At 44.5% G+C, this 27,293-nt stretch overlaps 1 protein-coding gene across 1 annotated transcript in view; it reads right to left on the reverse strand.

Annotated features, from left to right (window-relative positions):
• The window catches only part of LOC137437425 (neurobeachin), a 677,671-nt gene that overhangs the window by 234,996 nt on the left and 415,382 nt on the right, over window positions 1–27,293 (reverse strand). Inside the window, exons 32-33 of the mRNA XM_078766839.1 lie at window positions 9,399–9,504; window positions 3,635–3,762 (exon numbers count right to left, since the gene is read on the reverse strand). Coding sequence (XP_078622965.1) covers window positions 3,635–3,762; window positions 9,399–9,504 — 234 coding nt within the window. The remainder of the gene's footprint in view (window positions 1–3,634; window positions 3,763–9,398; window positions 9,505–27,293) is intronic.

The following is a 27,293-nucleotide window of genomic DNA, read 5'->3' on the forward strand; positions in this document are numbered from 1 at the left end:
GAAAGAAGTTGGGGATTGAAAGAGGCGGATTTGGGGTGTTTTAACGGCGGCAGAAAAGATCAAGGTTTTGGATGGGGGAAGGTAGATAAGAGATGGTGGTGAACAGCTGTTTTAAAGACCTGGAGGGAGGAGTGGGATTGAATAGAGTGAGGGAGTTTGTTCCAGAGGCGGGAGAAAAGAGGAATGAAAGAGTGAAGGTGAGCAGAGAGTCTTGATTTTGGCAGTTTCACAAGAAGAGGGTTGCTGGCAGATCTTGTGCATCCTGCAGGAATATTTGGGGGACAGAGCACTGCCAGATTTGAAATGTGGTTTTCCCAGGAAGGATCATGGCAGATAGTGAGACCCAAAAGCTTGAGTGACAGAACTTATTGGAGAGGATTATTCAGAAAGTGGATGGGAGGGTTGTCCAGTCGGTCTTTTCGGAGAGACATCGTAAGAGTGTGAGATTTGTCAGGATTGAAAGACATGTTCCACTTGTTTGCCCAGTCTGTGATTTTGTCCAGGTCTGCAGAGAGTGAGGAGGCTGCAGACTGCCGATCTGAGGGATGAGGAATGGAGTGGCAGAGAGTGGAGTCATCAGCAACGAGACAGAGAGGATATTCAAGATAGTCAGAGAGATCATTGATGAAGACCAGAAAAAGCACAGGGCCCAGAACACTGCCTTGGGGAACTCCGGCCTAAACAGGAAGGGGAGATGAGAGAAACCCATTCAGGGCCACACGTTGACTACGACTCGAGAGGAAGTCCGCCAGCCATGCGTGGAGATTTCCAAGGATACCATAGGAGGAGAGTTTGGTGAGCAGAGCGGGGTGCCAGACCGTATCGAAGGCACGTGATATGTCAAGGGAGACAGCTCCAATTTCCTGTTTGGCATTGAGGACCTCCATCCATTGTTGAGACAGCAGAAGCAGCATGTCCAGAGTAGAATGACCTGATCTGAATCCAAATTGATGATTGGAGATCAAGCCATTGGAGAAGAGGAAGGATTTGATATCCGAAGCAGTGATGGATTCCATGGATTTGCTGATAATTGGGAGCAGGCCGATTGATCTGTAGTTGCAAGGATCTGTTTTTGCACCTTTTTTGTGTAAAGCGGTAATGTTTGCTGATTTCCAAGCTAATGGTAGATGACCTTGAGCAAAACAGAGGGTGAAGAGAACAGAGAGAGGGTGAGATAGAGCGGCAGAGCAGGATTTTAGGACCTGTGGGCTGATGCCGTCTGGTCCAGTTGCAGAATCAGAGTCGAGGTTTGACAAAAACTTCTCCACCTTGTCAGGAGAGAAGGACGCCGAGTCCAGGAGCAGCTGGGTTCGACTGGGTAAGGTGGGAACAGAGAGAGATGGGTTTGGGACACAAGATTTTGAGGCAAACACAGAGTTGAGGCATTCGGCTTTGTCACGTGTGGTGTCAACTGTGTAGCCATTTGAGGTAAGGGGGGGGATGGAGGGGGAACAATCACCAGAAACAGATTTGACCAGACACCACCAGGATTTGGAGGAAGGAGACAGGTTTGAGAGTTCATTCTTGAGTGTGGAGAGATAGTGCTTCCTGGCACTCCTGAGGGTGGACACACACTTGTTCTGAGCTTGGTGGAAGGAACTGAGATTACCTTCAGTTGGATTAGCCTTCCAGGAGCCTCAGGCAAGTTGTTTCAGGGCAACTACTTCACCACAAGATTCAGTGTACCATGGACGGGAGGAAGGGTATGACAACTGAAGATGAGATGGGATAAATCTGTGCATGAGAGAGAGCAGTTTGCTTTGGAAGAATTCCCAGGAAGAGTTGATGTCAGAGGAAGTAGAGATGGGAGACCAGTCCAGATGATTGATGGCTGCTTGAAGACCGTCCCAGTCGGCCTGAGTGAAATGTCAGACTCGTCGGCGCTGAGGAGGCTCTCTGAGAATGGCCAGAGAGACGTCCACTTTAACAAGCACATCATCAGAAGAACCGATTGGAGCAGAAGAAGAGCAGCAGACATTTGCAGGGAAGAGAGAGAGGGGGGGAGGGAGAGAGAGAGGGGGAGAGAGAGGGGGGGAGAGAGAGAGAGGGAGAGAGAGAAGGGGAGAGAGTGAGTGGGAGAGAGAGAGGGGGGGGAGAGAGAAAGAGAGGGAGAGAGAGAGAGAGAGGGGGGGGGGGAAAGAAAGAGGGAGAGAGAGAAACAGAGACAGAGAGAGAGAGAGACAGAGAGAGAGACCGAGAGAGAGACAGAGAGAGGGAGAGGAAGAGATGGTGAGAGCAAGGGAGAGAGAGCGAGGGAGAGAGAGCGAGGGAGAGAGAGCGAGGGAGAGAGAGCGAGGGAGAGAGAGCGAGGGAGAGAGAGCGAGGGAGAGAGAGCGAGGGAGAGAGAGCGAGGGAGAGAGAGCGAGGGAGAGAAAGCGAGGGAGAGAAAGCGAGGGAGAGAAAGCGAGGGAGAGAGAGTGAGGGAGAGAGAGATGGAGAGAGAGAGGGAGGGAGAGAGGGAGGAGGAAGAGAGCGAGAGGAAGAGAGGGAGAGAGAGAGGGGAGAGACAGAAAGACAGAGATGGCGACAGAGAGACCGAAAGACAGAGATGCCGACAGAGAGAGAGAAAGACAGAGATGGTGACAGAGAGACAGAAAGAAAGAGATTGCGACAGAGAGACAGAGATCGCGACAGAGAGAGAGAAAGACAGAGATGACGACAGAGCGACAGAAAGAAAGAGATCGCGACAGAGAGACAAAGACAGAGATGGTGACAGAGAGAGAGAGAAAGACAGATGGCGACAGAGAGACAGAAAGACAGAGATCGCGACAAAGAGACAGTAAGACAGAGAGACAGAAAGAAAGAGATGGTAACAGAGGAACAGAGAGACAGAAAGACAGAGATGGCGACAGAGAGACAGAAAGACAGAGATGGCGACAGAGAGACAGAAAGACAGAGATGGCGACAGAGAGACAGAAAGACAGAGATGGCGACAGAGGAACAGAGAGACAGAGATGGCGACAGAGGAACAGAGAGACAGAAAGACAGAGATGGTGACAGAGAGACAGAAAGAAAGAGATTGCGACAGAGAGACAGAGATCGCGACAGAGAGAGAGAAAGACAGAGATGACGACAGAGCGACAGAAAGAAAGAGATCGCGACAGAGAGACAAAGACAGAGATGGCGACAGAGAGAGAGAGAAAGACAGATGGCGACAGAGAGACAGAAAGACAGAGATCGCGACAAAGAGACAGTAAGACAGAGAGACAGAGAGACAGAAAGAAAGAGATCGCGACAGAGAGATAGAAAGACAGAGATCGCGACAGAGAGACAGAGAGACAGAGAGACAGAAAGACAGAGATGGTGACAGAGAGACAGAAAGACAGAGATGGTAACAGAGGAACAGAGAGACAGAAAGACAGAGATGGCGACAGAGAGACAGAAAGACAGAGATGGCGACAGAGAGACAGAAAGACAGAGATGGCAACAGAGAGACAGAAAGACAGAGATGGCGACAGAGGAACAGAGAGACAGAAAGACAGAGATGGTGACAGAGCGACATGGCGAAATATATATTTTTAATGATTTGCAGATAAATTTGAGAACATTTTAACATTTACGAGACAATACAGATGTATTACGTATAGTGGAATAATGTAACAATTTTGACATTCGTTTGGAGGCTTCACTTTACCTTCAATGAGCAATTCCTGTCCATGGCTGCCAAGCAGTGTGCGGGAAAGAAACTGCGCGAAGTCCACAAATATTTCCCGGAGTAGAGGGGCAACCTTTTCTAAGGCTCGTTCTAGCTTTGTGGTGATACTGTTGCAAGGGAAGGACAACAAAAGTTAAAGAGCGAGTGACGGCGCCATCAGCAGCAGGATATCCCATTTTTGGTTCACTTTTTGTCATCCTGGTATCATTCCATTCATCTTACTTACCTCATATTTACACAATTTACCATATAGATTATTTCATACAATGTTGAACACTTTTATTTAATTCCCCTCAAAGTTTGGGGGGTTGCAAGTTTGGTAAGGGAGGACAATGAACTAGAAACAATTTTGTTAACTTGTCAGAATGCTAAAAAGAGTATTTAAAATCGGGCCAACAAGATTACATATACAACTAGAAAGCGCAATCGGAGATTGCAGACCCTTGCCAGGATGCGTCTTCAGTGGTTTTTAAGGCTTTTGTGTTAAAACAAATTATGGCAGCCGAACCACGTGACCGATGACATCATTATTATTTTTTTCTCAACCAATGTATCCCAAGATGATGCTCAAGAAATTTCATCTTGATCAGATGACATTTTGTGCTTGTCGAATTATGACGTCGTAATGGAGGCACCGATGACATCATCATTAACATCTTTTATTCCCCATGGAGAGATCTTTACAATGATCCATGTCTCAATTTTTTCGATGCAGCGCTTTTGGAGATATAGAGGTGCACAGTTTTTCGTTTTTTCCAAGATGGCGCCCATACCACGTGACCTATGACATCATAATTATCATTTAAAAAACTCTACAGGTTGAGTTGCACCTGTGGTGAAGAATTTGCTGTCAATTGGACCAACGGTTGCAGAGAAAACCATATTTATTCTGTGCGGACAGACAAACAGACAGACGGACAGACAAACGTACAGACAAATGGACTCAAATGCAATACCCTCTCCTCAGGCGAGGGTAACTAGAGCGGTTATCGGTAAAGCACCTGATCTTGCCTCGCGCACTCATTCTGAACAAAAATACCACGTTAGCGTAACACACTGCTATTATGGTCCATATACCCGTGCCATCCATGCACCTGATTATGTCACATACATTGCCATTATCTGGACCTTTATTAATTATTGATTGATTATTAGGTTACTTAACCCTTTGAGTACGGATGACGTACAGTGCCGCAACCCGCGAAAAAGTTTTGTGTACGGATGACGTTACTACACATCATCGACTATATCTATAAATAGATCGTCAGTACGTGGTTGCATTCCCGTACCAAAATGCCAAATTAATCCCGTACCGGAGGTATTTTTATCCAAAACAAAATCCCGTACTCAAAGGGTTAACAATCACTCTTTTGCGCCCATTAAAGCTAAATTGCTTCAATGAAGGTGAATATGAAAAAAATTGAAACTATATTCCCCAGGGCTAATCGATCATATGTATGAAGTTTCGCATTGATCGGTTAAGCTATTCTGGAGAAGATTTTTTACGTTTTCATTTTCAATCCAATATGGCCACCAAAGTACGTGAACGATGAAGTCAGATATAAATCTTCACTCTCCAACTCACCTCAGGTCGTAGATTAGATATTTACCTCCGCCACCGATTGTGGTTGGAGGTTATGTTTTCACCGCTCATCTATCTGTTTGTGTTTGTTTGTCTGTCTGTGAACAGGATATCTCAAAAAGTTGTTCACAAATTCAGACGAAATTTGCTGAGCAGGTTGGGTGTGCGACAAGGATGAAATGATTAGATTTTGGTGAAGATCCAGATACTAGAACTTTTCCAGTGATTCTTCAACATTGAGAAATAGGACAAAACACTATATATAGTACGATATGTCAACAAGATGTGGACGGATTCAGCAGAAACAAGGTGGATGGGTAGGTTATGTTTCAAGAACAAGACTATTTTAGTTCAGGTACGAATCCAGAGTTGTAGCCGAAGCCCTCGTAAGAATTTCTCAAAGAAATCCACTCTGACATTATGGGTTACTAGCTGAATGCACCCGGCGTTGCCCGGGTTCTTTTTGAGTGAATTTAATCTTCTGATCTTCTGATAGGTCTGACGCGAGCCCAGTATCAGTTCGTGCTCAACGATTCCTTGTTCTTTCTTCTGTCGGGCCCCGCGAGAGAGAATTTTGAAAGCATGTGTTGCAATCAGTCAGATATTCCTATTAAGTGCATGAGTTGTACTTCAGGATAATTTTGAAAGAAGAAGAAGCTTTATTGCGAAATGGGCCCAGCCCGGCCGATGCGGCCTCGACCGGCCTCGCCACCTAACCTATAACCTTCCCGGGCCCGTCCCGATATTTTTTGTTTCAGAGGTTTCCTCCTATCTCTCACCGTTCAGGAGATTAGCGCGTGCAGACAAACAAACAAACAAAAACTTTCTTTTATATAGATATAGAAGAAGATATAAAATATAAATAATAAGATTATGTGTAGTTCAGTGGCAAAAAAAATCTCAATTTCATCGTTTTTTAATTCAGGCTCGAAAAGAACAAAATGTGAAAAGGTCAAGAGGTGTCACTGCTGTCCTGTCCGGAAGCCGATGAACACCAGCCTTGGAGGAATAGCCAAAACGGTCCTCAATTCCACAGCGGACACACAGGGGAAAATAAAATGAAATACAATGGCCTTTTTGTGCACTTAGCTGTCCCAAAGAGTTATTTTGCAAAGGCGATGGCGATGGTCCTGTCCGATGTCTCTCGTGCCAGAGCGCACCAAAATGGCGCCGGCACCACACGTCAAAGACGCCCAGGCGTGAGGCAAGCGGTCAAGACGGCCCTCTTTCGCCTCCACCACCAAGTGCCAAGCAGGCCCCAGCTCCTTGATGAGCCCAAATGTTGCCCACCTCTGTCGAGATGCTACCAGCGCAGCAAAAGCTCCATGCTCCTTCCAAAGCGCACTAAAATCACCAGCATAACAATGGAAAAAGATGGCGCCCTTCCTCCTCCTGCACAAAAACCCAAGGGAGTGATTCTTCTTTCAACGGTCCTTTTTCCCCGAGAACTTTCTCGCTCTGACCTCACACTGGCCAATCGCCGAGCCCCAACGAATCACCCCATGGTCTTGCTCGACCAATAACGAACTTTGGGGCACGGCCTGCCGGCTTTGCTTGGCGTGAGCATCATTAAGGCGTGGCTTACTTGCCGATCAGCAATGTCCGGGTGCTGTCCACGGTCCCTGTGGTTGTTGTTTAAACGGAGATTTTATGGCCAGCTGTGTTGTAGTTGTAAAAACGTAGGGAAAAGCCACAGGAGGCAATCACATACCGGGGGAAACTAACCTTAATCCCGATCTCGTTAACACAGCTTCACCCCCTGTGTGAAGACACATAATCAATCTTAAGCTCCAGTTTCCTTGCTTAAATACATTGAGATGTCTCGTACGCATCCACGTACCATGCAATAACTATACGATCCTATCTTTTCTATGAGATTCCGTCATCTACCTCCAATTGGAGTCAAATAACATGAGCATGCAGAAGGGAATATGTAGTTTATGTACAACAAACAACACAACAGGCATTTTAAGGCCATTTTCCCTGCAAGAGCGAGGGTTAGCCTTGCGGTTCCCATGACAAGCTTCTCCATTTTGCCCTATTTTCTGCATCTCTCCTTGTTAACCCCCTTGCCCGCATTTCTTCTTCCACCGTCTTTAGCCAAGTCTTTCTCGGTCTTCCCCGTCCTCGACTTCCTTCCACATTCATTTCCATCACTCTTCTCAACCGGTCACTTTCATCCTTCCTCAACACATGACCAAACCATCTCAACCTGTTCCTCTTCACAGCATCAATCACAGGCTCTATTCCCATCATCTTTCGCAATTCATCATTTGTCTTCCTCTCTCTCAACGATACTCCGCACATCCACCGAACCATTCGCATTTCCACCCTTTCCAGCCTTCGTTGCTGCTCTACGTTCATTACCCATGTCTCGCTCCCATAAATCATAACACTTCTCACACATGCAGCATACACCTTTCCCTTCAGCTTCAACGACACTCCCCTCATCATCGGCACGCCACTCAATTCCCGAAACTTCTTCCATGCACATCTCACTCGAGCAACCGTTGCCGAGTCTGATCCACCTTCTCCATTCAGCATGTCTCCGGGGTAGCAAAATGTTTTCACACCAAATTGCTTGTTTCATTGTTTCAGCTTGTGTTTAGGGACAATGGTAATTACCCTGCGACCGCGAAGCAAAAAGCAGGGTTAAGCAATCGGTTGCGTATGTGTGCTTACCCTGCGATCGCGAAGCGAAAAGCGAGGTTAAGAAATCGGTTACGTACGTGCGCCGTATGTGTGCCGTACATGTGCAGTGTCTGCCTTTTCTCGGCAACCGTTGGTCCGATCGACATGAAATTTTACCGTAGGAGCGCCTCTGCCTGTAGATTTTTTTGCTGATAATTATGACGTCGTAGGTCACGTGGTACGGACGCCATATTGGAAAAAAGGTTACACCTCTATATTTCCCAAACTGCTTAATGGAAAAAATTAAAACATGGCTCATTGTCAAGTACACCCCATGGGGAATAACATATGTTAATGATGGTCATACCCTGGTGTTGGGCTAGCGGCTAGGGTGCCGGCTTAGGATCCTAGGATCCTGGGTTCGAATCCCAGTCGATCGCTGAATTAACGCCAGGGGGGTTGACTCAGCCTGTCATCCTTCCGAGGTCGGCTAATTGAGTACCAGTTCACTGGTAATTCCCTGTTTGTCGTTAAAGGCGGCAAAAAGGGTTGGCGTCAGGAAGGGCATCCAGCCGTGAAACATTGCTTCAAAAAGGGGACCAAAAAACAACAACAACCATGGTTCCCGAAAAAGGCCAACCCCCGCTTTGCGGGGAAAAATGGCCTCTAAAGGTGGTTTAATGATGGTCATAGGTGCCTTCATCATGACGTCATAATTCGACAAGTACAACGCTTGATCTGATCAGTATGAAAAAAGAATTCCTCTGCAACTGTTAGTCCGATGAACATGAATTTTTCAGAACATGAGCGGCTTCTCCTGTAGAATTGTTGTAATGATAATTATGACGTCATTGGTCACGTGATACAGGCGCCATCTTGGAAAATCGAAAAAAGTTGCACCTCTATATCTCCTAAACCACTCCATTGGAAAAATTGAAATATGGCTCAATGTCAAGCACTCCCCTTGGGGAATAAGATATGTTAATGATGATGTCATCAGTACCATAATAATGACGTCATAATTCGGCAAGTTCAACGCTTGATTCGATCAGTAGGAATTTTTTTCTCTGCAATTCTTGGACCGATTAACACGAAATTTTCACCACAGGAGCATCTCCTCCTGTAGAATATTTTAAAGATAATTATGACGTAATAGTTGAGCAGTAAAGGTGCCATCTTGCAAAAACCGAAAAACTTTGCCCCTCTATATCTCTGACCCCGCTCCATGGAAAAAAATTGAAACATGGCTCATTGTCAAGTACTCCCCATGTGGAATAAGGTAAGTTAATGATGACGTAATTGGTGCCTTCATTATGACATCATAAATTGACAGGGACAACGCTTCGTCTGATAATTTTGAAATTTATTGAGCGTGATCTACGCAACAATTATATTAGAGAATATAAATTTATGCCACGTGGTCTGGCAGCCATATGGGATCAAAGAAGAAAAAAAAACTTCAAAAACAAACGTTCACTCGCACCAAGTTGACTGCGCAGGGTAAGTATTCTATGAATACCATCTGATTACCTAATGTTTTCCATGCAGTCTTCTGGCAATGGGGTGATAGCTTGAACAGCTGGGAGGTTCTTGCTCGTAGCTCCATTCACAAAGCTGGCGCTTGAATTTGCATCCCCTGCAGACATGAAGCACAAGATCAAAATGTCACCATGGCTGTGTCACCATATATGTATATGTATGTATGTATGTGTGGGAGCTGTGCTCGCACGATAAAATCGGACAAAATGGACGACGCCAGGAATTAAGTTTCTCTGAGCTATTTATTCCCAGCTCACTCCAAAGCACTGAATCAGCCCATTAACGGGCGGCAATATATATCAGAAACTCAACACACAAAAGTCACGCCTCTCAGGCGGGGCGTGGTATGCAAATAGATAAGCCACGCCTCTCAACGGGGCGTGGTATGCAAGGCAAGCGTTCGCCCGGTAAAGGCAAGTCTCAACACGCCCGGGCGAGTCCGGACACGTGACCGCTCGCCGGTTGCGTCATCGGCCGGTGCAGGGTAATTATGTCATGCTACCGGTAACCGCTACATATGTGTATATGTATATGTATGTATGTGTATATGTATGTATGTATGTGTATATGTATGTATGTATGTATGTATGTGTATATGTATGTATGTATGTGTATATGTATGTATGTATGTATGTGTATATGTATGTATGTGTATATGTATGTATGTATGTGTATATGTATGTATGTATGTATGTGTATATGTATGTATGTGTATATGTATGTATGTGTATACGTATGTATGTATGTGTATATGCATGTATGTATGTGTATGTATGTATGTGCATGTATGTATGTGTATATGTATGTATGTATGTGTATATGTATGTATGTGTATATGTATGTATGTGTATATGTATGTATGTATGTGTATATGCATGTATGTATGTGTATGTATGTATGTGCATGTATGTATGTGTATATGTATGTATGTATATGTATGTATGTATGTGTATATGCATGTATGTGTATATGTATGTGTATGTGTATGTTGTGAGAAACCACCGGTGAAACCACCTGTTCTCACCCAGATTTGGTGCCCCGCCCACCGTGTGACGTGACCTGCTTTGAGCCTCACGCGATTGGTGGAGGGTCAGAGAGCGCGGTCGCCATCTTATGCGACGGACACGGCTCGAAGGCTCCGAGTGGGAAATATCATAAAAAGGGTTTTCCTTGAAGCCTCCGGACAGCCGAGTTGGGCTGGTCGAATACCGTTCTGTATTTTACGAGCGAGTAACTCCAGAAGAGAACGAGTGATTCCCGGCTTCGTGTTGGAGCTACTGGCCGACCGTTCCTGGCGGCCTTGTGCGGTATTCCATCCTGGTATCCTCCGAGTCCCGGAGCCCGTCGATTGGAGCCGCGAGGGATCTTACCTGCGTCCTGTTGGAGCGTCTGTTGCCGACAGTTCCTGCCGGCTTGTGCAGCATATTCCCTTTTGTTACCTTTCATGGTTTTTGTGATCGAGCCAATAAATACTCGTGCCTTACCCCTAGAAGGCCGATTAAAACACAATTGTGTTTATTGCGTCTCTTTTGGTTCACTACGTGGATTACTTGAAGCCCGGACATTTACGTCCGTATTCCGTGCTGGGATACATTCCACAGACGGGATCGCGACAAATGGGTTGCTCGTCCTAGGATCATTCAAGTAAGAGCCATTCGATTGAGACGGGAATTCTGCAGTGGACGACATCTTCTGGCATCTGTTCATCGCCTTCTCACCAGCGGACGCCGTCTTGGAGGAACTTTCTCGCCGTAGGACGCTGTCTTGGGCAGAGAAGTGAATAGCCTCGGATCCCTCCAAACAACCGACAAAGAATAAGCGAATAGCCTCGGATCCCTCCAAACAACCGAAAGAAAAAAAAAAAAACGTGAGTATTTGTACGTGGTATTTTTCTCATTGGCAATTTGATGTGCGGGTGATATTGCGTAGTTGTGTCGTATTTCCCCAACAGAGCGTTGTGTTTGAGCGTTGTGTTTGAGGTTGTGTTTTGTGCCTGGTCGTATGATAACTCGTAGCCAAGCTATGTCGACCAGGGAAGTGAGAGTTCAACCTGATCATGTTGACAGTCACGTGGGTGGCGAGGTGAGCGACGCAAGCAGCCTTGACCCGGTCACTCAACCCGAGATGTTAGGAAGCGATCCCATCATGACTAAATGCATGCGTTCGCCCTTCTGGACCGGGCTGACTCCGGTTCAACAACTTGACATGTATAACAGGGAGAATGACAGGGCAGAGGCAGAGCGTGCGGCAGCAGCAGAGAGAGAGCGTGCAGCAGCAGAGAGAGAGCATGCGGCAGCAGAGACAGCAGCAGAGAGAGAGCATGCGGCAGCAGAGGGAGAGCGTGCGGCAGCAGCAGAGAGAGAGCGTGCAGCAGCAGAGGGAGAGCGTGCGGCAGCAGCGAGAGAGCATGCGGCAGCAGAGAGAGAGCGTGCGGCGGCAGCAGAGAGAGAGCATGCGGCAGCAGAAGCTGAACGCGTCAGAGAGCATGAGTTGCGAATGTTGACTGAACGACTGCGGGCAGAGGGGTCTGCTGCAAGAGTCCCGGAAACGGTTCATGTTCGTTTGCCGGACTGGACGGGAGACACGAAGCCAGAAGCGTATCTGGAGATGGCGGAGAAGTTGTTGGCTGCCGGTGGCATTGATGAGAGCTTGTGGGTCGGCCATCTTGTGAGCCATCTATCTGAGAAGGCGAGGGAGGTATATGCGAGGATGGCAACCGAGGACGCAAACAAATACAGGGCATTGAAGGCCGAGATTTTGAATGCCTATGCGGTGTCCGCATGTATTTATAGGAGAAATTTTTTCAGCTGGACTCGTGAGTCCAGTCAAACCTATGAGGAACATTCGCGGGCCTTGTTGGAACAGCTGCAGAGATGGTTCAAGGGAAGCAAGGTGGAGTTACCTCAAGCGGTTGCGGAACTCCTGGTGCGTTACCGTATCGATCAACAGCTTCCGCCTGACTTAGCATTGTTTCTTGTCGACAAAGACACTGTTTCCTTGGCAGACTGCGTCAACCTTATTGATAAACATGTTTTGGCGTGCAAAATGCTGCAAGTCACGCAGTCGCGTCGTAAGACGGAGGAGTCTGCGATCAAGACCGCCCCCCGTCTGCCCGGCGGCTGGATCGAGGGGAGGGGTTCTCCGATGCCCTCCACTGGTGGCGGTCGCGAGCCGCAGACCAGGGCAGGGCCCTGGTGCGATTTCTGCAAACGCGTGGGGCACGGTGAAAACCGCTGCTTCTCTAATCCCGCTAGTCCGGCCTACCGAGGCAACCCTCCTGTTAAGTCGGAGGGAGATCAGTGGAGCTCATCCGCCGGGCCCTCGCACACGACGGTGGCATCGGTGACCGAGGTCACTGCCACCGAGGCTAATTCCATTCATCCACTGTACCAGGATTATTCAGGGACAGCCTTAGTGGGTGGCCCTGACTCGATGCTGAAGTTTGAGGCCCAATACCTTCGGGATACTGGGGCGACACGGTGTGTTCTCCGGGCGGGGGTAGTTCCGGCCTCTCAGATGCGTTATACCGGCGAGTATACCCTCCTTCGGGGCATTGACCGGGTTCTTGGCCGGTATCCCCTTGCCCTCCTCGAGGTCCGGAGTGACATTTTTAAGGGTCCAGTGACCTGTGTGGTGGTACCCTACTACCCGATACCCGGGGTCTCCTTGCTGATTGGCAATGATGCCATGGCCAGGGAGGAGTCATTGACTCTGACCTGTGGGGGGGTCACTAGATCCCAGAGTAAACAGGCGGAGAGAGTGGCGGAGTCAGACATATCTTCACTCTGGCCCGAGGAGCCTAGCGCCTCGACTCCAGTTCCCGACGGTGACGTTGCGTCAGCTGAAGTCCACCCGAGCCTCCCGTCAAGCCACCCTCAGGTGCCGTGCTCCTCAGGGACCGCTCCCGCCATGTCGCGATTCAGCAGGAACGCTAATGCTAAGGTATATGTGGGAAACCTGGGCAATGGAGCAGCGAAAGCCGAGCTAGGGAGGGTCTTCGAACATTACGGACCACTCCGCAACGTATGGGTTGCTCGAAACCCACCTGGATTTGCAGTTGTTGAGTTTGAAGAGCCACGAGATGCTGAAGATTCGGTCAGAGCCCTTGATGGAAGGTTAATTTGCGGATCGCGTGTGTGCGTCGAGATGTCGAATGGCATGTCGCGGCGGCCTCGTTTCAGACGCCCTTTGGTCCGCAGGCCTTTCGACCCGAACGATCGATGTTACCAGTGCGGTGAAAGGGGTCATTACGCATATGACTGTTGTTCTCGACACCGGAGGAGTACCCGCCGCTCTAGGTCTCGGCCCGTTTCCTTCCTGTCAACGCTTCCCCCAACTTGAGTTTGGCCCCCTTGCCTCTCTATTGTGCTTTGTGTGAAGTGTAACTCTTGTAGGGTAGATATTAATGTGGTGTATGGTGTTAAAATTTGTGTGTGAAAAAAAAAAAAAAAAAAAAAAAACTGGTTCATTGTTAACCTGTTAATGCCTGTTAATTGCCTGTGCGTTAATAATTGCGTTATTGTTGCGCTATTGCGTTGCGTTATTGTTGTTAATAAGTGTTAATAATTGTTAATTGCGTTAATTGCCTGTTAGCGATTACCGCCATCATCTTGCCATGTGATTTGCACCTACTACAAATACTGGTTTTAAAAACGCCGTCTATTCGACGGGGTTTTTACTTAGGGGGGGAGGACTGTGAGAAACCACCGGTGAAACCACCTGTTCTCACCCAGATTTGGTGCCCCGCCCACCGTGTGACGTGACCTGCTTTGAGCCTCACGCGATTGGTGGAGGGTCAGAGAGCGCGGTCGCCATCTTATGCGACGGACACGGCTCGAAGGCTCCGAGTGGGAAATATCATAAAAAGGGTTTTCCTTGAAGCCTCCGGACAGCCGAGTTGGGCTGGTCGAATACCGTTCTGTATTTTACGAGCGAGTAACTCCAGAAGAGAACGAGTGATTCCCGGCTTCGTGTTGGAGCTACTGGCCGACCGTTCCTGGCGGCCTTGTGCGGTATTCCATCCTGGTATCCTCCGAGTCCCGGAGCCCGTCGATTGGAGCCGCGAGGGATCTTACCTGCGTCCTGTTGGAGCGTCTGTTGCCGACAGTTCCTGCCGGCTTGTGCAGCATATTCCCTTTTGTTACCTTTCATGGTTTTTGTGATCGAGCCAATAAATACTCGTGCCTTACCCCTAGAAGGCCGATTAAAACACAATTGTGTTTATTGCGTCTCTTTTGGTTCACTACGTGGATTACTTGAAGCCCGGACATTTACGTCCGTATTCCGTGCTGGGATACATTCCACAGACGGGATCGCGACAATGTATATGTATATGTATATGTATGTATATGTATTAGGGTGGTCCAAAATTTTGAAGATTGGATTTTCATTTCTCCACAAGCCTGCCCCTATTCCTATTGAAGAAAGTAGTTTGTGGTGAAATTTTCAGCTTGATTGTCCAATATTTAGAGGTTGCTCAAAATGTTGACAAATTTTAATGAATAATAAGATACAGAATTTTTAGCATCATACATCAATTCATAGATAATTATCTATTTTCAATTACTCAAATTATTTATTATTGTTGTTGTTTGTTTCTAAACTAATAAATAATTATGTACAATGTACCATTGCACAATGTACATGTATGTTCAATTGTTCATTGTTCATTCATATAGTCAAATTAAGATTAAAAACAAAACAGTAGATTAAACATTCATGTATTAATTTGACAATAAATCATTTATCGGAAAAAATTAATCATCCATCAGAAAATATAAAATATCTATCAGAGACGATAAAACAAATCTATCAGAACAATTAAAACAAAGTAAACATCAGAATACACATAATTTGAATGATTTTACGTAACATTGTTTTCAGAAACTTGTGTTTCACAACATTGCCTACTTCTTTGACAAGATGGCTTTGGTTGACACTGGAAAGTTTTCACGATGAAGTTTCACAACTCTCAACACAGAACTGCTTCTGCTCTTCATTCTTGGTCAGAGTGTCATGGAATGTTTGGATGAGAGCAACACCTCAATCAGCACAGTCATTGATAACCTTCATGCTGCGTATCTTCTTCTCAAGCTCTTGGTATGAGTTGTCTGTGTTCCAGAGGTGTAGCTCCTTTTCCAGAAAACTCAGTGATACTTCTTTGTCAGACTGAGATGACAACACCAAATAACTCAAGAGATCGACTTGTGATGTAGGTGTCCACTGAGTCAGAAAGCCTGAAGGCTTTAGCATCTATCCTATGAAGATTGTTTGGCCTTGGAGCCTGCTTGAAGTTCTTCACCATCTTTGCCTTTGTCTCATCATCCACCCGGCTATCAAAAAGAGCTAATGCAGCAAGGTGTTCTGACAAATACCAGAGGTGTCTAGTGAATGCTTTGACAGCAGTTTCACGGACAACCATATCTGGGTAAGAATCAAGGGTTGAAAGAAGAAGCAAATCATTGAGAGGTGCCTTTGCGGGTAGCGGTGCCTCATGCCAGAATCTCGCATACACAAGTTCAACAAAAAGAGCAATCTGTGTGGTTCCCTTTAATTCATGTGATGTTAGCTTTATTTGGTCTTTGAAGAGAACCATCTTGAGAGCATATATGGCTTTCATCATCCAGCGGGCATTGTGCATAGCTCCTGGGGCACCGAATTTCACCTCTCTGGCCTCACATCCACCCAGAAATGTATGGCATAGTCTCAGAAGTTCTTCATAGTCATTACGTGGGTGTTGTTCTTCGAGTGCAGCTGCATAAAAATGTATCATATTCTGACGTTAAACAAGGTTATCGGAAAATATTTTATCTTCTCCTACTTGGAACCTCTTCTTGTCAATTAAAGGCCACTGTGTCTGAAACCTCTTGAACAGTCTGATCTCAGGTCCACTAGTGGGTCCTATGACTTTAGTTGTAACATCAGAGAGCATTACTTCAAACACATGATGACGACATGCAATCCAGACAAGCCTAGCATCCAAAGCTGCTTCAATGAGGGTACATGCTCCGTTTCTCAGCCCTGTGTTGGATGCAGTGGTGTCAAACACTATGCTTTTCACCAACTGTTTGACATTCCACTCCTCAAGAAGTTGTATGCATGCATTTGCTTGTGCTACACCAGTGCCTTGGAGAATTTCTGGGACTCCAAGCAACTTCTCGGTATTCATACCAGTTACAAGTATCGCTACCCGATCAACAGAGTCTTTGTGATTGCCAGTATAATCGGGGAGCAGTTTCCCATCCCAGTGTAGTAGGAGTGGCCTATTACATGAGAAATTTGCCTTTTCTTCAGTGGCCATTATTTCCCTTCCACGAATTCGAGTACGACGAATTCCACTGCGTGACAGAGAAATGTCTTCAATGGTATGACCAAGAGATTGTGCAAAAGCACTGGCCACAAACATGGCATGCCGATCTGAGAGATTTACTCTGTCCAGAGTTGCCACTATTGCTGGAGTGATCACCTTGATGGGAGCCTTTTTCGCCTGTTTGGCAGAAGATGGACTTTGGAGTTTGAATTCATTGTCCCCTGAATCAGAGCTTTCAATCTCAGACTCATCATCATCATCAACCACAGCCGATGTTGATGGAACAGATTGCATTGCTGTTAGAGTCTCGGCAGCATGTTTCCTCTTTCTTTTATCTTCATTCTCAAGCCTGATACGCTTTCTGTTCTGCAGAGTGTTGTCCACAGATCCCATACATGAACTTGAGGGATCATCACGCTGCATGATAAGGAATGCTTTGTCTTCTTCATTCGTCATTTTCTCAAGCGCATCATTTGGTGAGATATCGAAGAGGGATTGAAGATCATCTTTGAACATCTGCTCCTTCACTCTATAGTTTTCGAATGTCTTGGTTCTATTTTTCTTTACCAGTTTGGAGGCATCATATAACTTCAAAAGTTGGCGCTCACAGGAATCTACTCTCTGCACTGGAATTCGTGCTTTGTCCCAGTATGCACGCACAGCTTGTACACTAAGTTTGGCACTTTCACGAACTGTATGGTGTTCTTGTATGTGATGGTACACCATTTTCTGCAATGTGTGTCCTTTGGTTGGTAGCCCCCCACATATTATTTCCTTTTCAGACTTGCCCAGCAACCAAACTGTGGAAGAGCTGCGAGTTTCTGCCATCTGAAAAAAACAATTTAAATTAAAAATGTTTATTTTTTGAGCAACCTCTAAATAAGTTCCAATTTACCTCATATTTGGTTCATATGATCTTTATAAACATAGGAATAAGGGCAACCTTGTGGAGCATGGATTTTTAATAGTATTAAATATTACATATATCTGTGGACCACCCTAATGTATGTGTATGTATGTATGTATGCATGTATGTATGTATGCATGTATGTGTGTGTGTGTATGTTTGTATGTCTGAATGAATGTACGTCCGATCTTCACCCATTGGTTGGACAGCTGAGTTGACACCACCCACAATTGTAACCTGAAATACTTAACCTAAAGTACCCAGAGGACCCAAAAGAGCCCCCCAAAACACCCAAAAAACCCAAACGAAAAGACCCCAAAAGACCCTGGAGACATAAAAGACCGTGAAGACCCAAAATACCCCAAGCACTGAAAAGACGCGGAACACTGAAAACACCCCGAACACTGAAAAGACCCCGAACACTGAAAAGACCCCGAACACTGAAAAGACCCAGAACACTGAAAAGACCCCGAACACTGAAAATACCCCGAACACTGAAAAGACCCCAAACACTGAAAAGACCCCGAAGACACAATAGACCCTGAAGACACAAAAGTCCCCGAAGACACAAAAGCCCCCAAAGACCCAAAGGATCTTGAAGACCCAAAATAACCCAAAGACCCAAAAGACCCCAAACACTGAAAAAACCTCGAACACTGAAAAGACCCCGAACACTGAAAAACCCCGAACACTGAAAAAACCCCGAGCACTGAAAAAACCCCGAACACTGAAAAAAACCCGAAGACACAAAAGACCCCAAAGACACAAAAGTCCCCAAAGACCCAAAATATCTTGAAGACCCAAAATAACCCAAAAGACCCCAAAAACACCAAAAAGACCCCGAAGAGCAAAAACATCCCGAAGACCCCAAAGACCCTTAAATACCCCAAAGACCCAAAATATTGAAAAGACCCCAAAGACAAAAAGTCTCAAAAGATCCCAAAGACTGCAAAGACCCAAAGAACCAAAATACACCAAATACCCCGAAGACCCAAATGATCCCAAACACCCAAAATATCCCAAAGACCCAAAAGACTCCGAGGACCCTTAAAGACTCCAAATAATCAAAATATTGAAAACACCCCAAAGACCCCAGAAAACACAAAGACCCATAAAGCCCCACAATACTGAAAAGACCCTGAAGACCAAAAAGACACAGAGGACCAAATGACCCAGATGACCCAAAAGACCATGAGGACCCAAAAGACTCCGAAGACCCAAAATATCCCGAAGACCCAAAATACCCCAAAGACCCAAAATACCCTTAACACTAGAACTTCCGGAGCGGTCAATTTGACTGCAAGCACATGTTTGGTAGCTGGCTATGGGTGTAATTTTTTTGTTCACAGTTTTGATTTTCCTGGACTTTTCTTGATTCTGGGTGTTGAACACAACAACACAACAACATGCATTTTAAGGCCATTTTCCCTGCTAGAGCGGGGATTAGCCTTGCGGTCCCCATGACAATCTTCTCCATCTTGCCCTATTTTCTGCATCTCTCCTTGTTAACCCCCTTGCCCGCATTTCTTCTTCCACCATCTTTGGCCAAGTCTTTCTCGGTCTTCCCCGTCCTCTACTTCCTTCTACATTCATTTCCATCACTCTTCTCAACCAGTCACTTTCATCCTTCCTCAACACATGACCAAACCATCTCAACCTGTTCCTCTTCACAGCATCAATCACAGGCTCTATTCCCATCATCTTTCGCAATTCATCATTTGTCTTCCTCTCTCTCAGTGACACTCCGCACATCCACCGAACCATTCGCATTTCCACCCTTTCCAGCCTTCGTTGCTGCTCTACGTTCATTACCCATGTCTCGCTCCCATAAATCATAACACTTCTCACACATGCAGCATACACCTTTCCCTTCAGCTTCAACGACACTCCCCCCCTCATCAGCACGCCACTCAGTTCCCGAAACTTCTTCCATGCACATCTCACTCTAACAACCGTTGCCGAGTCTGATCCACCTTCTCCATTCAGCATGTCTCCGAGGTAGCAAAATGTTTTCACACCTTCCAGCTTCACGCCGTCTCCAAGATCCAACTCAACATTTCCTCCATCTGCAGCTCCCTCTGTGCACACCTTACATTTGAATGTTGCTGCTGAATGTAGTGTTGAATATTCATACAAAATATTGACCTCCTGACCTCAACCACATTTGAGATATACAGACAATTATACCTAAAACCGCCACTGCAGTCAATTTGACAGCGAAGGAAATGTATTGCATAAAGCACAGCTCCACACGACTACTGTGATGAAGGGTCACACTTCCCTAACTGTTTACCAGGGTAAGAGAAATAAGAATGTTTTGTTGCTCAGTACCCTGCACCCTACTGTAGGTATGAAAGATGGCACCATTCACCACCAAAGCCAGAAGATGCGAAGAAGTCAAAAGGGACAGCCAAGAGAGGCAGCCAAGAAGCGAGAGACAAAATGTCTGGGAGAGCGTTCTTTTATACCCAAGGCTCTGACATCGTCCGTGCCTCCTCCACCAATCCAATAGTCCCATCTTTAGCAATCCTTGCGCCAATCAATCCCGGACGAATTACTCTTCTTCGGGCCGTGGCCTCCCAGACCTGCCTGCTTGTGTTGCGATGTGACGGCTGTGGCACCAGCGGTAGTTGAATGTCCCGGTTCCGGTCGGTTTTATTTCGTGTTATAAATGCACGATTTCCTGGCTTTGTGAGTGTGTTGCTGGTGTCATAAGGAACAGAGGAAAAATAACAGAGGCCATTAGATACAGGGGATTAATTACCCATAATCCCTAACTAATTAGCATAATCCCCACCCCTCGTGATGGGAACGAAGATACGCGCTTACACGACATATGGTCTACCGGCTCCCTACTTATGCTACATGGGGTTTCTTCTTCTTCACAACAGTCGGAGCACACTACCTATGCAATTCTACCTGGACTAAGCCTAAGGTATTGCCTACCCCCCCGCAAACGTAACAATATGAAAGGATGTTCCATTAATCAGGGGTCAATGGGTTAGGATTGACTGGTGTGGTAGGGAGAATTGAGCCACTCCCCATCCATGAGATGCCCCATATAGTCAGTGTCTTTTATGGCCTCTCCTAACCAAACTCCCACTGCCGAGCTTCTCGTGCTGACCCCCCTTTCCAACAAATAGCAGAGGTGTTAAAGGCGGGTTTCTGGCACCTGAAAACTAGATTGCTCCGGGTGGGTGTGGCCCATCAGCCTTGGATGGCAGCCCACCTAGGAGAACAACTCTGATTTAAAATCCCCAGCTATGGGTTAAATGACCTGGCGCCGGACAGCAGTGATACCTTGAGCAACTCATTGGCGGATGAATTCATTTTGGGATCAACGGCAATGTCTGACATAGATGGAGGTCTATTACTCAATTTTATGAAGAATTGGCTCTGTCTAATACATTTCATGGTCCCCCTGTCCCAAGGGAATGAAGCACCAGGGTTAGAGCGAGCCCCTCACTATCTGGGACCCATAGGAAAACCCGATGCTGGTTCTACAGTGAGTATGACACCTACCACCCAAACCCCTTCTCGGGGAGGTGGTAGGATGAGATGTGGCACATCCTCAGCTCCACCAATTCCTGATCTTCGACATACTAGACATATCGCTACATGGAACATATCATTAGCCCTATTAGGATATCTGGAAGACATGGTACGTGAAATGACAAGACTCCGAATACATCAGCAGCAGGCTTGGCCGAAGCAAGAATACCTGGCAGTGCAGAGCGGCAAGTGGGTAACTACACCCCCATCCATTCAGGAGAGTCACAGCGCACCCATGGAGTAGCCCTACTACTGGCAGCAACATGATTCGCTCATTCATGCCATGGCTCCCTGTTTCAGGCCATCTCCTTATGGCTCGCTTAAAGCATCAACATGGTGCCACCTCTCTGATTGTGGCATATGCCCCTACTGAGGTCTCTGCTAGTCCAGAGAAACACACATTATATGAGCAACTGGAGTCTCTTGTAGCAACGGTCTCCCCCCGTGACCAACTTTTGATTCTCCATGACCTGAATGCATCTTCTGGCACAGATCGTGCAGGATACGAAAGTGTTATCGGGAATTGCGGCTCAGGCTATATGAACGACAACTCTCTTCTAATGATCGCCCTTTGCTCCTACCATAACCTGTCCATTATGGGATCTTGGTTCCGAAGGAGAGACATACACAGATTCACCTGGATTTCTAATGATGCTTACACCTATAAAGAACTTGATCATATTTTATCTCAAGATTGGTCACTTTTCAAATCATATATCGGGTTTTTAGAGACTCCGAAACTCCGGCAAACACTGAGCACAGACGAGTTGTGTCCGATATCTGCCTACACTCTGTACAGCATCATCAAGCAAGACCTGGGTGACGCTTGAATGTGGAAACTATGGTTCGTGACCCAGAGTTGTCAGCCCGATATAACATCTCTATCCAGAATCGTTTTGATGCTTTGTTTTAACTGTCAGACGACGTTGAGGAGTTTTGACCTCTTATCTGTGACACCATCCTCTCTACAGCATCGAAGACAGTCGGATTTAGTCGGCAACAGAAACGGCCCGGGTTTTCGACCGATACCCTGGCCATTATTGGCATAAAGAGACAAGCACGATTTCAAGGAAACATCCCAGAAAGTAGGTGCCTTTGAGGTGTCTAATGAGCGGAGGCTAGGAAAGACCTTGGCTCTTGGCCTGGTCGATGAAGCTGAGAAAGGTATCCATCAAAACAACCTCATACTTGCCTTCTGGTCAATCCAGCACAGGCCGAAATTCAAACAAAAACAAAAGCAGCATTCCAATAATGAAGGCAAGCCGGACACTCCACTGCACCAATGAGGAACCCTACTGAGTGCCCATTCTAGTTTTCTTAGTTATCCCTTGTAAATGAAATATCCTTAGTGTTTGGACTTTTCCCAATAAAACAAAAATCATTATTATATTATATAGTTTGAAATATTGACTTCACTATTAAAATAAACAAGTACAGATACATTCAAAGTACACCGCCCCCATGCCAAATAAATAAATAACATACTCCAGCGCAGCACATAGAGCCGGTATTGGGACGGCGAGGTGTACAATAATTGATTAATTGCATAATTAAAATCAATAAATAATAATCGTAAAATAATTTCTTAATTAATTGGATAATAGCATACCTGAACCACCAGTGTTTAATCCGAAGCTGCAACTTTTTGAAAATTAATTAAAGAAGTCATTAATCCCAAAATTAAAAAATTAATCGATTAATTGATTAATCAATAAATCAAAAATATCCTGCAGTATATAGCCAAATCACTTGGTCATTGTCATGTCTAAATATCAGCTTCGTTGCTCAAAAGGTACCTGAGATAATGCTGAGATGAGAAAGGAAATAAAGAAGTACTTCATTAATCGATTTAAAAAAAAAAAAAAAAAAAAAAATTGTATACTGAAACGAGGCTCGTGAAAGAGCTGACATTTACTTCACAAACAAATCAACCAGACAAACAAAATATATAAAAAGAGGGAGCGGAAGACAAGAGAAGCGGAAGCACACAAACACTTGAGAGCATACAACATTTAAGAGCAGGGAGATGTGCGGGAGGGATGTGCGGAATTAAGTAATTAATCAACTATTTCATGAATCAAAAAACAAAAATAATGTTTTTGCCAAAGCACTTGCTCACTATTGTGTCGAAAATTCATCTTCCTGGCTCAAAGCATGGCTAAGATATCGCCAGGACAAAACCAAACAAACAAACAAAGAAAGCAAACAAGAAACCGGAGTGAAAACTGAATACTCCCTTTCAGTGTGCATCATCACTGGGTCACATTCAGTGCCCGGCAATGACGTCATGCAGCGCCGAGAGATGGAATAGGAAAGAGCAGTGCACAATATGACTGACCTATAATGTTTAATTGTTTCTGACCTTTCTTAAATAATTGGGTTACATCGAGTAAATGTCCTGACTTCATGTGACTGTTAAAAATACCTGTTTGTTTTTTTAAGTATGCTTATCTGCTTTTGTATTTCCTTCATTACTCCAGATTGCATGTTTTTGGTCCGAAATATTGATCTGCTTGTTCTAACCTTTTGGCTGGTTCCTCACTTCCATCACATTTTGTAACCCACTAAAATGTGATAACTACTTTATGGTATTTAAAACTGGATCCAAGAGAACACAGTTCTGTTTTAACTTTTTCCCATTTTAATTATAACTAGAATATAAAACCCATCGCTTCGCTGATGGAAAAACCAACATTTGCTGTGATGGCTAATCTATGGGAGAGAAAAAAAAAAGGATTCCTGGGATATCCTGCTCTCCGTGCAGAGATATAAACCAACAGTTTTCACATTTGCAGTTTTTACACGTGTCCATGTACCCATAAAAATATATATATACATAAATGTATATAAATATATTTTGGATCACAAACACTCCCAGGAGTTACCCGAATCCACCGTAGTTGGATTTATTGAAATCCACTAATCCATTCTCAAGTTACAACACGACAAACAAACAAAGAAACAAACAAACAGACAAATACACAGACAAACAAACAGACCGACAAACAAACAGACAGACAGAAAGACAGAAAGACAAACAGGCAAACAGACAAACAAACAGACAGACAAACAGACAGAAAGACAGAAAGACAGAAAGACAAACAGACAAACAGGCAAACAGGCAAACAAACAGACAGACAGCCAAACAAACAGACAAATAGACAGACAAATAGACAGACAGACAAACAAACAGAGAAATGAAAAATCACTCATAGAGCAACACTTGGCAAAAGAGAAAAAAGCAGAATGGCACTCAGTAGAGCATCATTTTGACTTCTTATATAATTGGTGGTTGAATTCAGTTAGCTGACATGAAAATCCAATTCAAATTTCAAGTCAATCGGATGAAAATTTCGGCATTTAGAAATTTTAAAAAAAAGTGGTTGACCTTTCGCCTATTTTGAACTTTTGGCCGATGCTGATCTCAAAAATAGTTGTTGGTTGAATTCAGTTAACTGATATGTACATCCCATTCAAATTTCAAGTGAATCCGATGAAAATTGAGGATTTTAGAAATTTAAAAAAAGTGGTTGACCTTTGGCCTATGTTGACATTTTGACCTTTTGACCCCAAAAATATATAGGATTTTGTCGGACCACGAACTCTACCATTTGGTGAAGTTTCGTGAAGATCGGTTTAAAATCGTGTCCTGTTGGCAAGTATAAGTAAACTGACAAACACACACACACACACACACACACACACACACACACACACACACACACTTCGTAGTGAGCAACATACTTTAAAAAAAAAAAATTGGCCAAGTAACAAACAGACAAACAAACAAACAGACAGACAGACAAACAGACAGACAGACAAACAGACAAACAGACAAACAAACAGACAAACAGACAGACAAACAGACAGACAGACAGACAAACAAACAGACAAACAGACAGACAAACAGACAGACAAACAGACAGACAAACAGACAGACAAACAGACAGACAAACAAACAGACAGACAAACAAACAGACAAACAAACAGACAAACAAACAGACAAACAAACAGACAAACAAACAGACAAACAGACAGACAGACAAACAGACAAACAGACAGACAAACAAAGACAGACAAACAAACAAAGACAAACAAACACAGACAAACAATCAGACACAGACAGACAAAAAGACAGACAGACAAACAATCAGACACGGCTCCTTTTATAATATAGATTATTTGGAAGACGAGAACGCCACTCAGGAGAGCGCATACTCCCGCCGTGGGTCAAGTTGGAATAGTACGATTTCACAAAAGTTTGAGGGAGTAGTTCAGTGACAACACAAGACAAGACAACACAAGATAGACACTGCACAGATATATATTTAGAATATATAGAAGATAATGTTAAAAAAAAAAAACAAGGCAATTTAACTTACATTTTCGGATTCAGCGTTCAATTCTATATATATAAGTGAGTGTATTTTGAGGCATGTGTGACTTCAGATAAAATTGAGAGCCAGGAAAACCGTCGTTTCATTCCTTCGGGATACAACATGTAAAACTGGTCCAAACGTCAAAGCAAAACTCGCTCATTTTAAGTCGTACAAGCTAATGCGATCACTCATTCTTCTGGGAAGAATCCCGTGCACATGCTGGTCACACTTATAACTCACCTAAGTCTTTATAAGTTCATCAAATACTGACACCGCGATTGACATTCACTGAGGTAAATGTTGATATCTCTTCTGAGGTAAAAAAAAAAAAAAAAAAAAAAAAATAAGGCAATTTCACTTACATTTTCGGATTCAGCGTTCAATTCTATATAAGTGAGTGTATTTTGAGGCATGTGTGACTTCAAATAAAATTGTAAGCCAGGAAAACGTTCGTTTCATTCCTTAGGGATACAACATGTAAAACTGGCCCAAACGTCAAAACAAAACTCGCTCAATTTAAGTCGTACAAGCTAATGCGACCACTCATTCTTCTGGGAAGAATCCCGTGCACATGCTTGTCACACTTATGTCACCTAAGTCTTTATAAGATCATCAAATACTGTCATCGCGATTGACATTCGCTGAGGTAAATGATGATATCTCTTCTGAGGTTAAAAAAACTAAAAAAACAAAAAAACAGTTTTAAAGCATTATACGTATCAAACGATACATTTTATGAAATGGGGAAACCGAATACACACTTTGGTGGTTTTAAAATGACAAAATGTCTTAATTAAAATTAAAAAAAAGAACCTTGAAGACGACGCTGGTAACAAAATACACCGCTCTAACGCATAACCACGAGTTTAAACTACATTTACAACAAATATGAAAACTATTTTCATATGACAATGTTAAATATAGAATATATAGAAGATAATGTAAAAAAAAAAATGAGCCCTATCTTCCAATGGTAAACAATCCTTCAAAAAATTCCTGGATCGGGAATAATATCCTGAGCTTCACCAAAAACTAATCAATTCTTCCTTATCCCAAGGGCAATCATCCCACCAACTTTCATCCACATCCGTTCAGAACTTTTCCAGATATCTTGTTCACAAACACACAAACACACACACGGACGGACACGATCGAATGCATTACTCCCTGGCGGGAGTAAATATGCATGTTTACATGTCATATGTGTCGTGTCCATGCCACGTTTTGGATCAATCGGCAATCCCATTAGCACCGTAATAATGGCTGTGATGACAAACATATTATAAAAACAACAAGTAGCTGATATACTTGCAAAGGACAATACTACACTGCAAAATAAAACTAGGAAGCAATGAATCCAAACTTTCTAGATTGACATTAAATCTAATTTCACAAATATTTATGAAGTTATTGATTGTTCTAACCCCTCTCCCTCACCCCTCCCATACCTCCCTTCCCCCTCTCCCTCCCCCCCCAAAAGACTTAATCATCAGGAAAGCAAAGGCAATACAATCTCTGTAATTATCTTATTTTGATATGTGACGTCATTTCCTCCAAAATGAGAGAGTCTGTTTGATGCGTCATTTTCCTCTCATTCTGTGAGATCGAAGAAGCCACAGACATTCTGACATCATCATTGCATGGCCGACAATGTCATTGGTACAAAGTATAAGAGACAGAGGTCATGTAAAAACGTCCACAAAGATTTTGTGATCTTGTTCATTTTTAATAAAATGAAG

Source organism: Myxine glutinosa, chromosome 12 (assembly GCF_964187855.1).
Source record: "Myxine glutinosa chromosome 12, kmMyxGlut1.1, whole genome shotgun sequence".
NCBI classification, from domain to species: Eukaryota; Metazoa; Chordata; class Myxini; order Myxiniformes; family Myxinidae; genus Myxine; species Myxine glutinosa.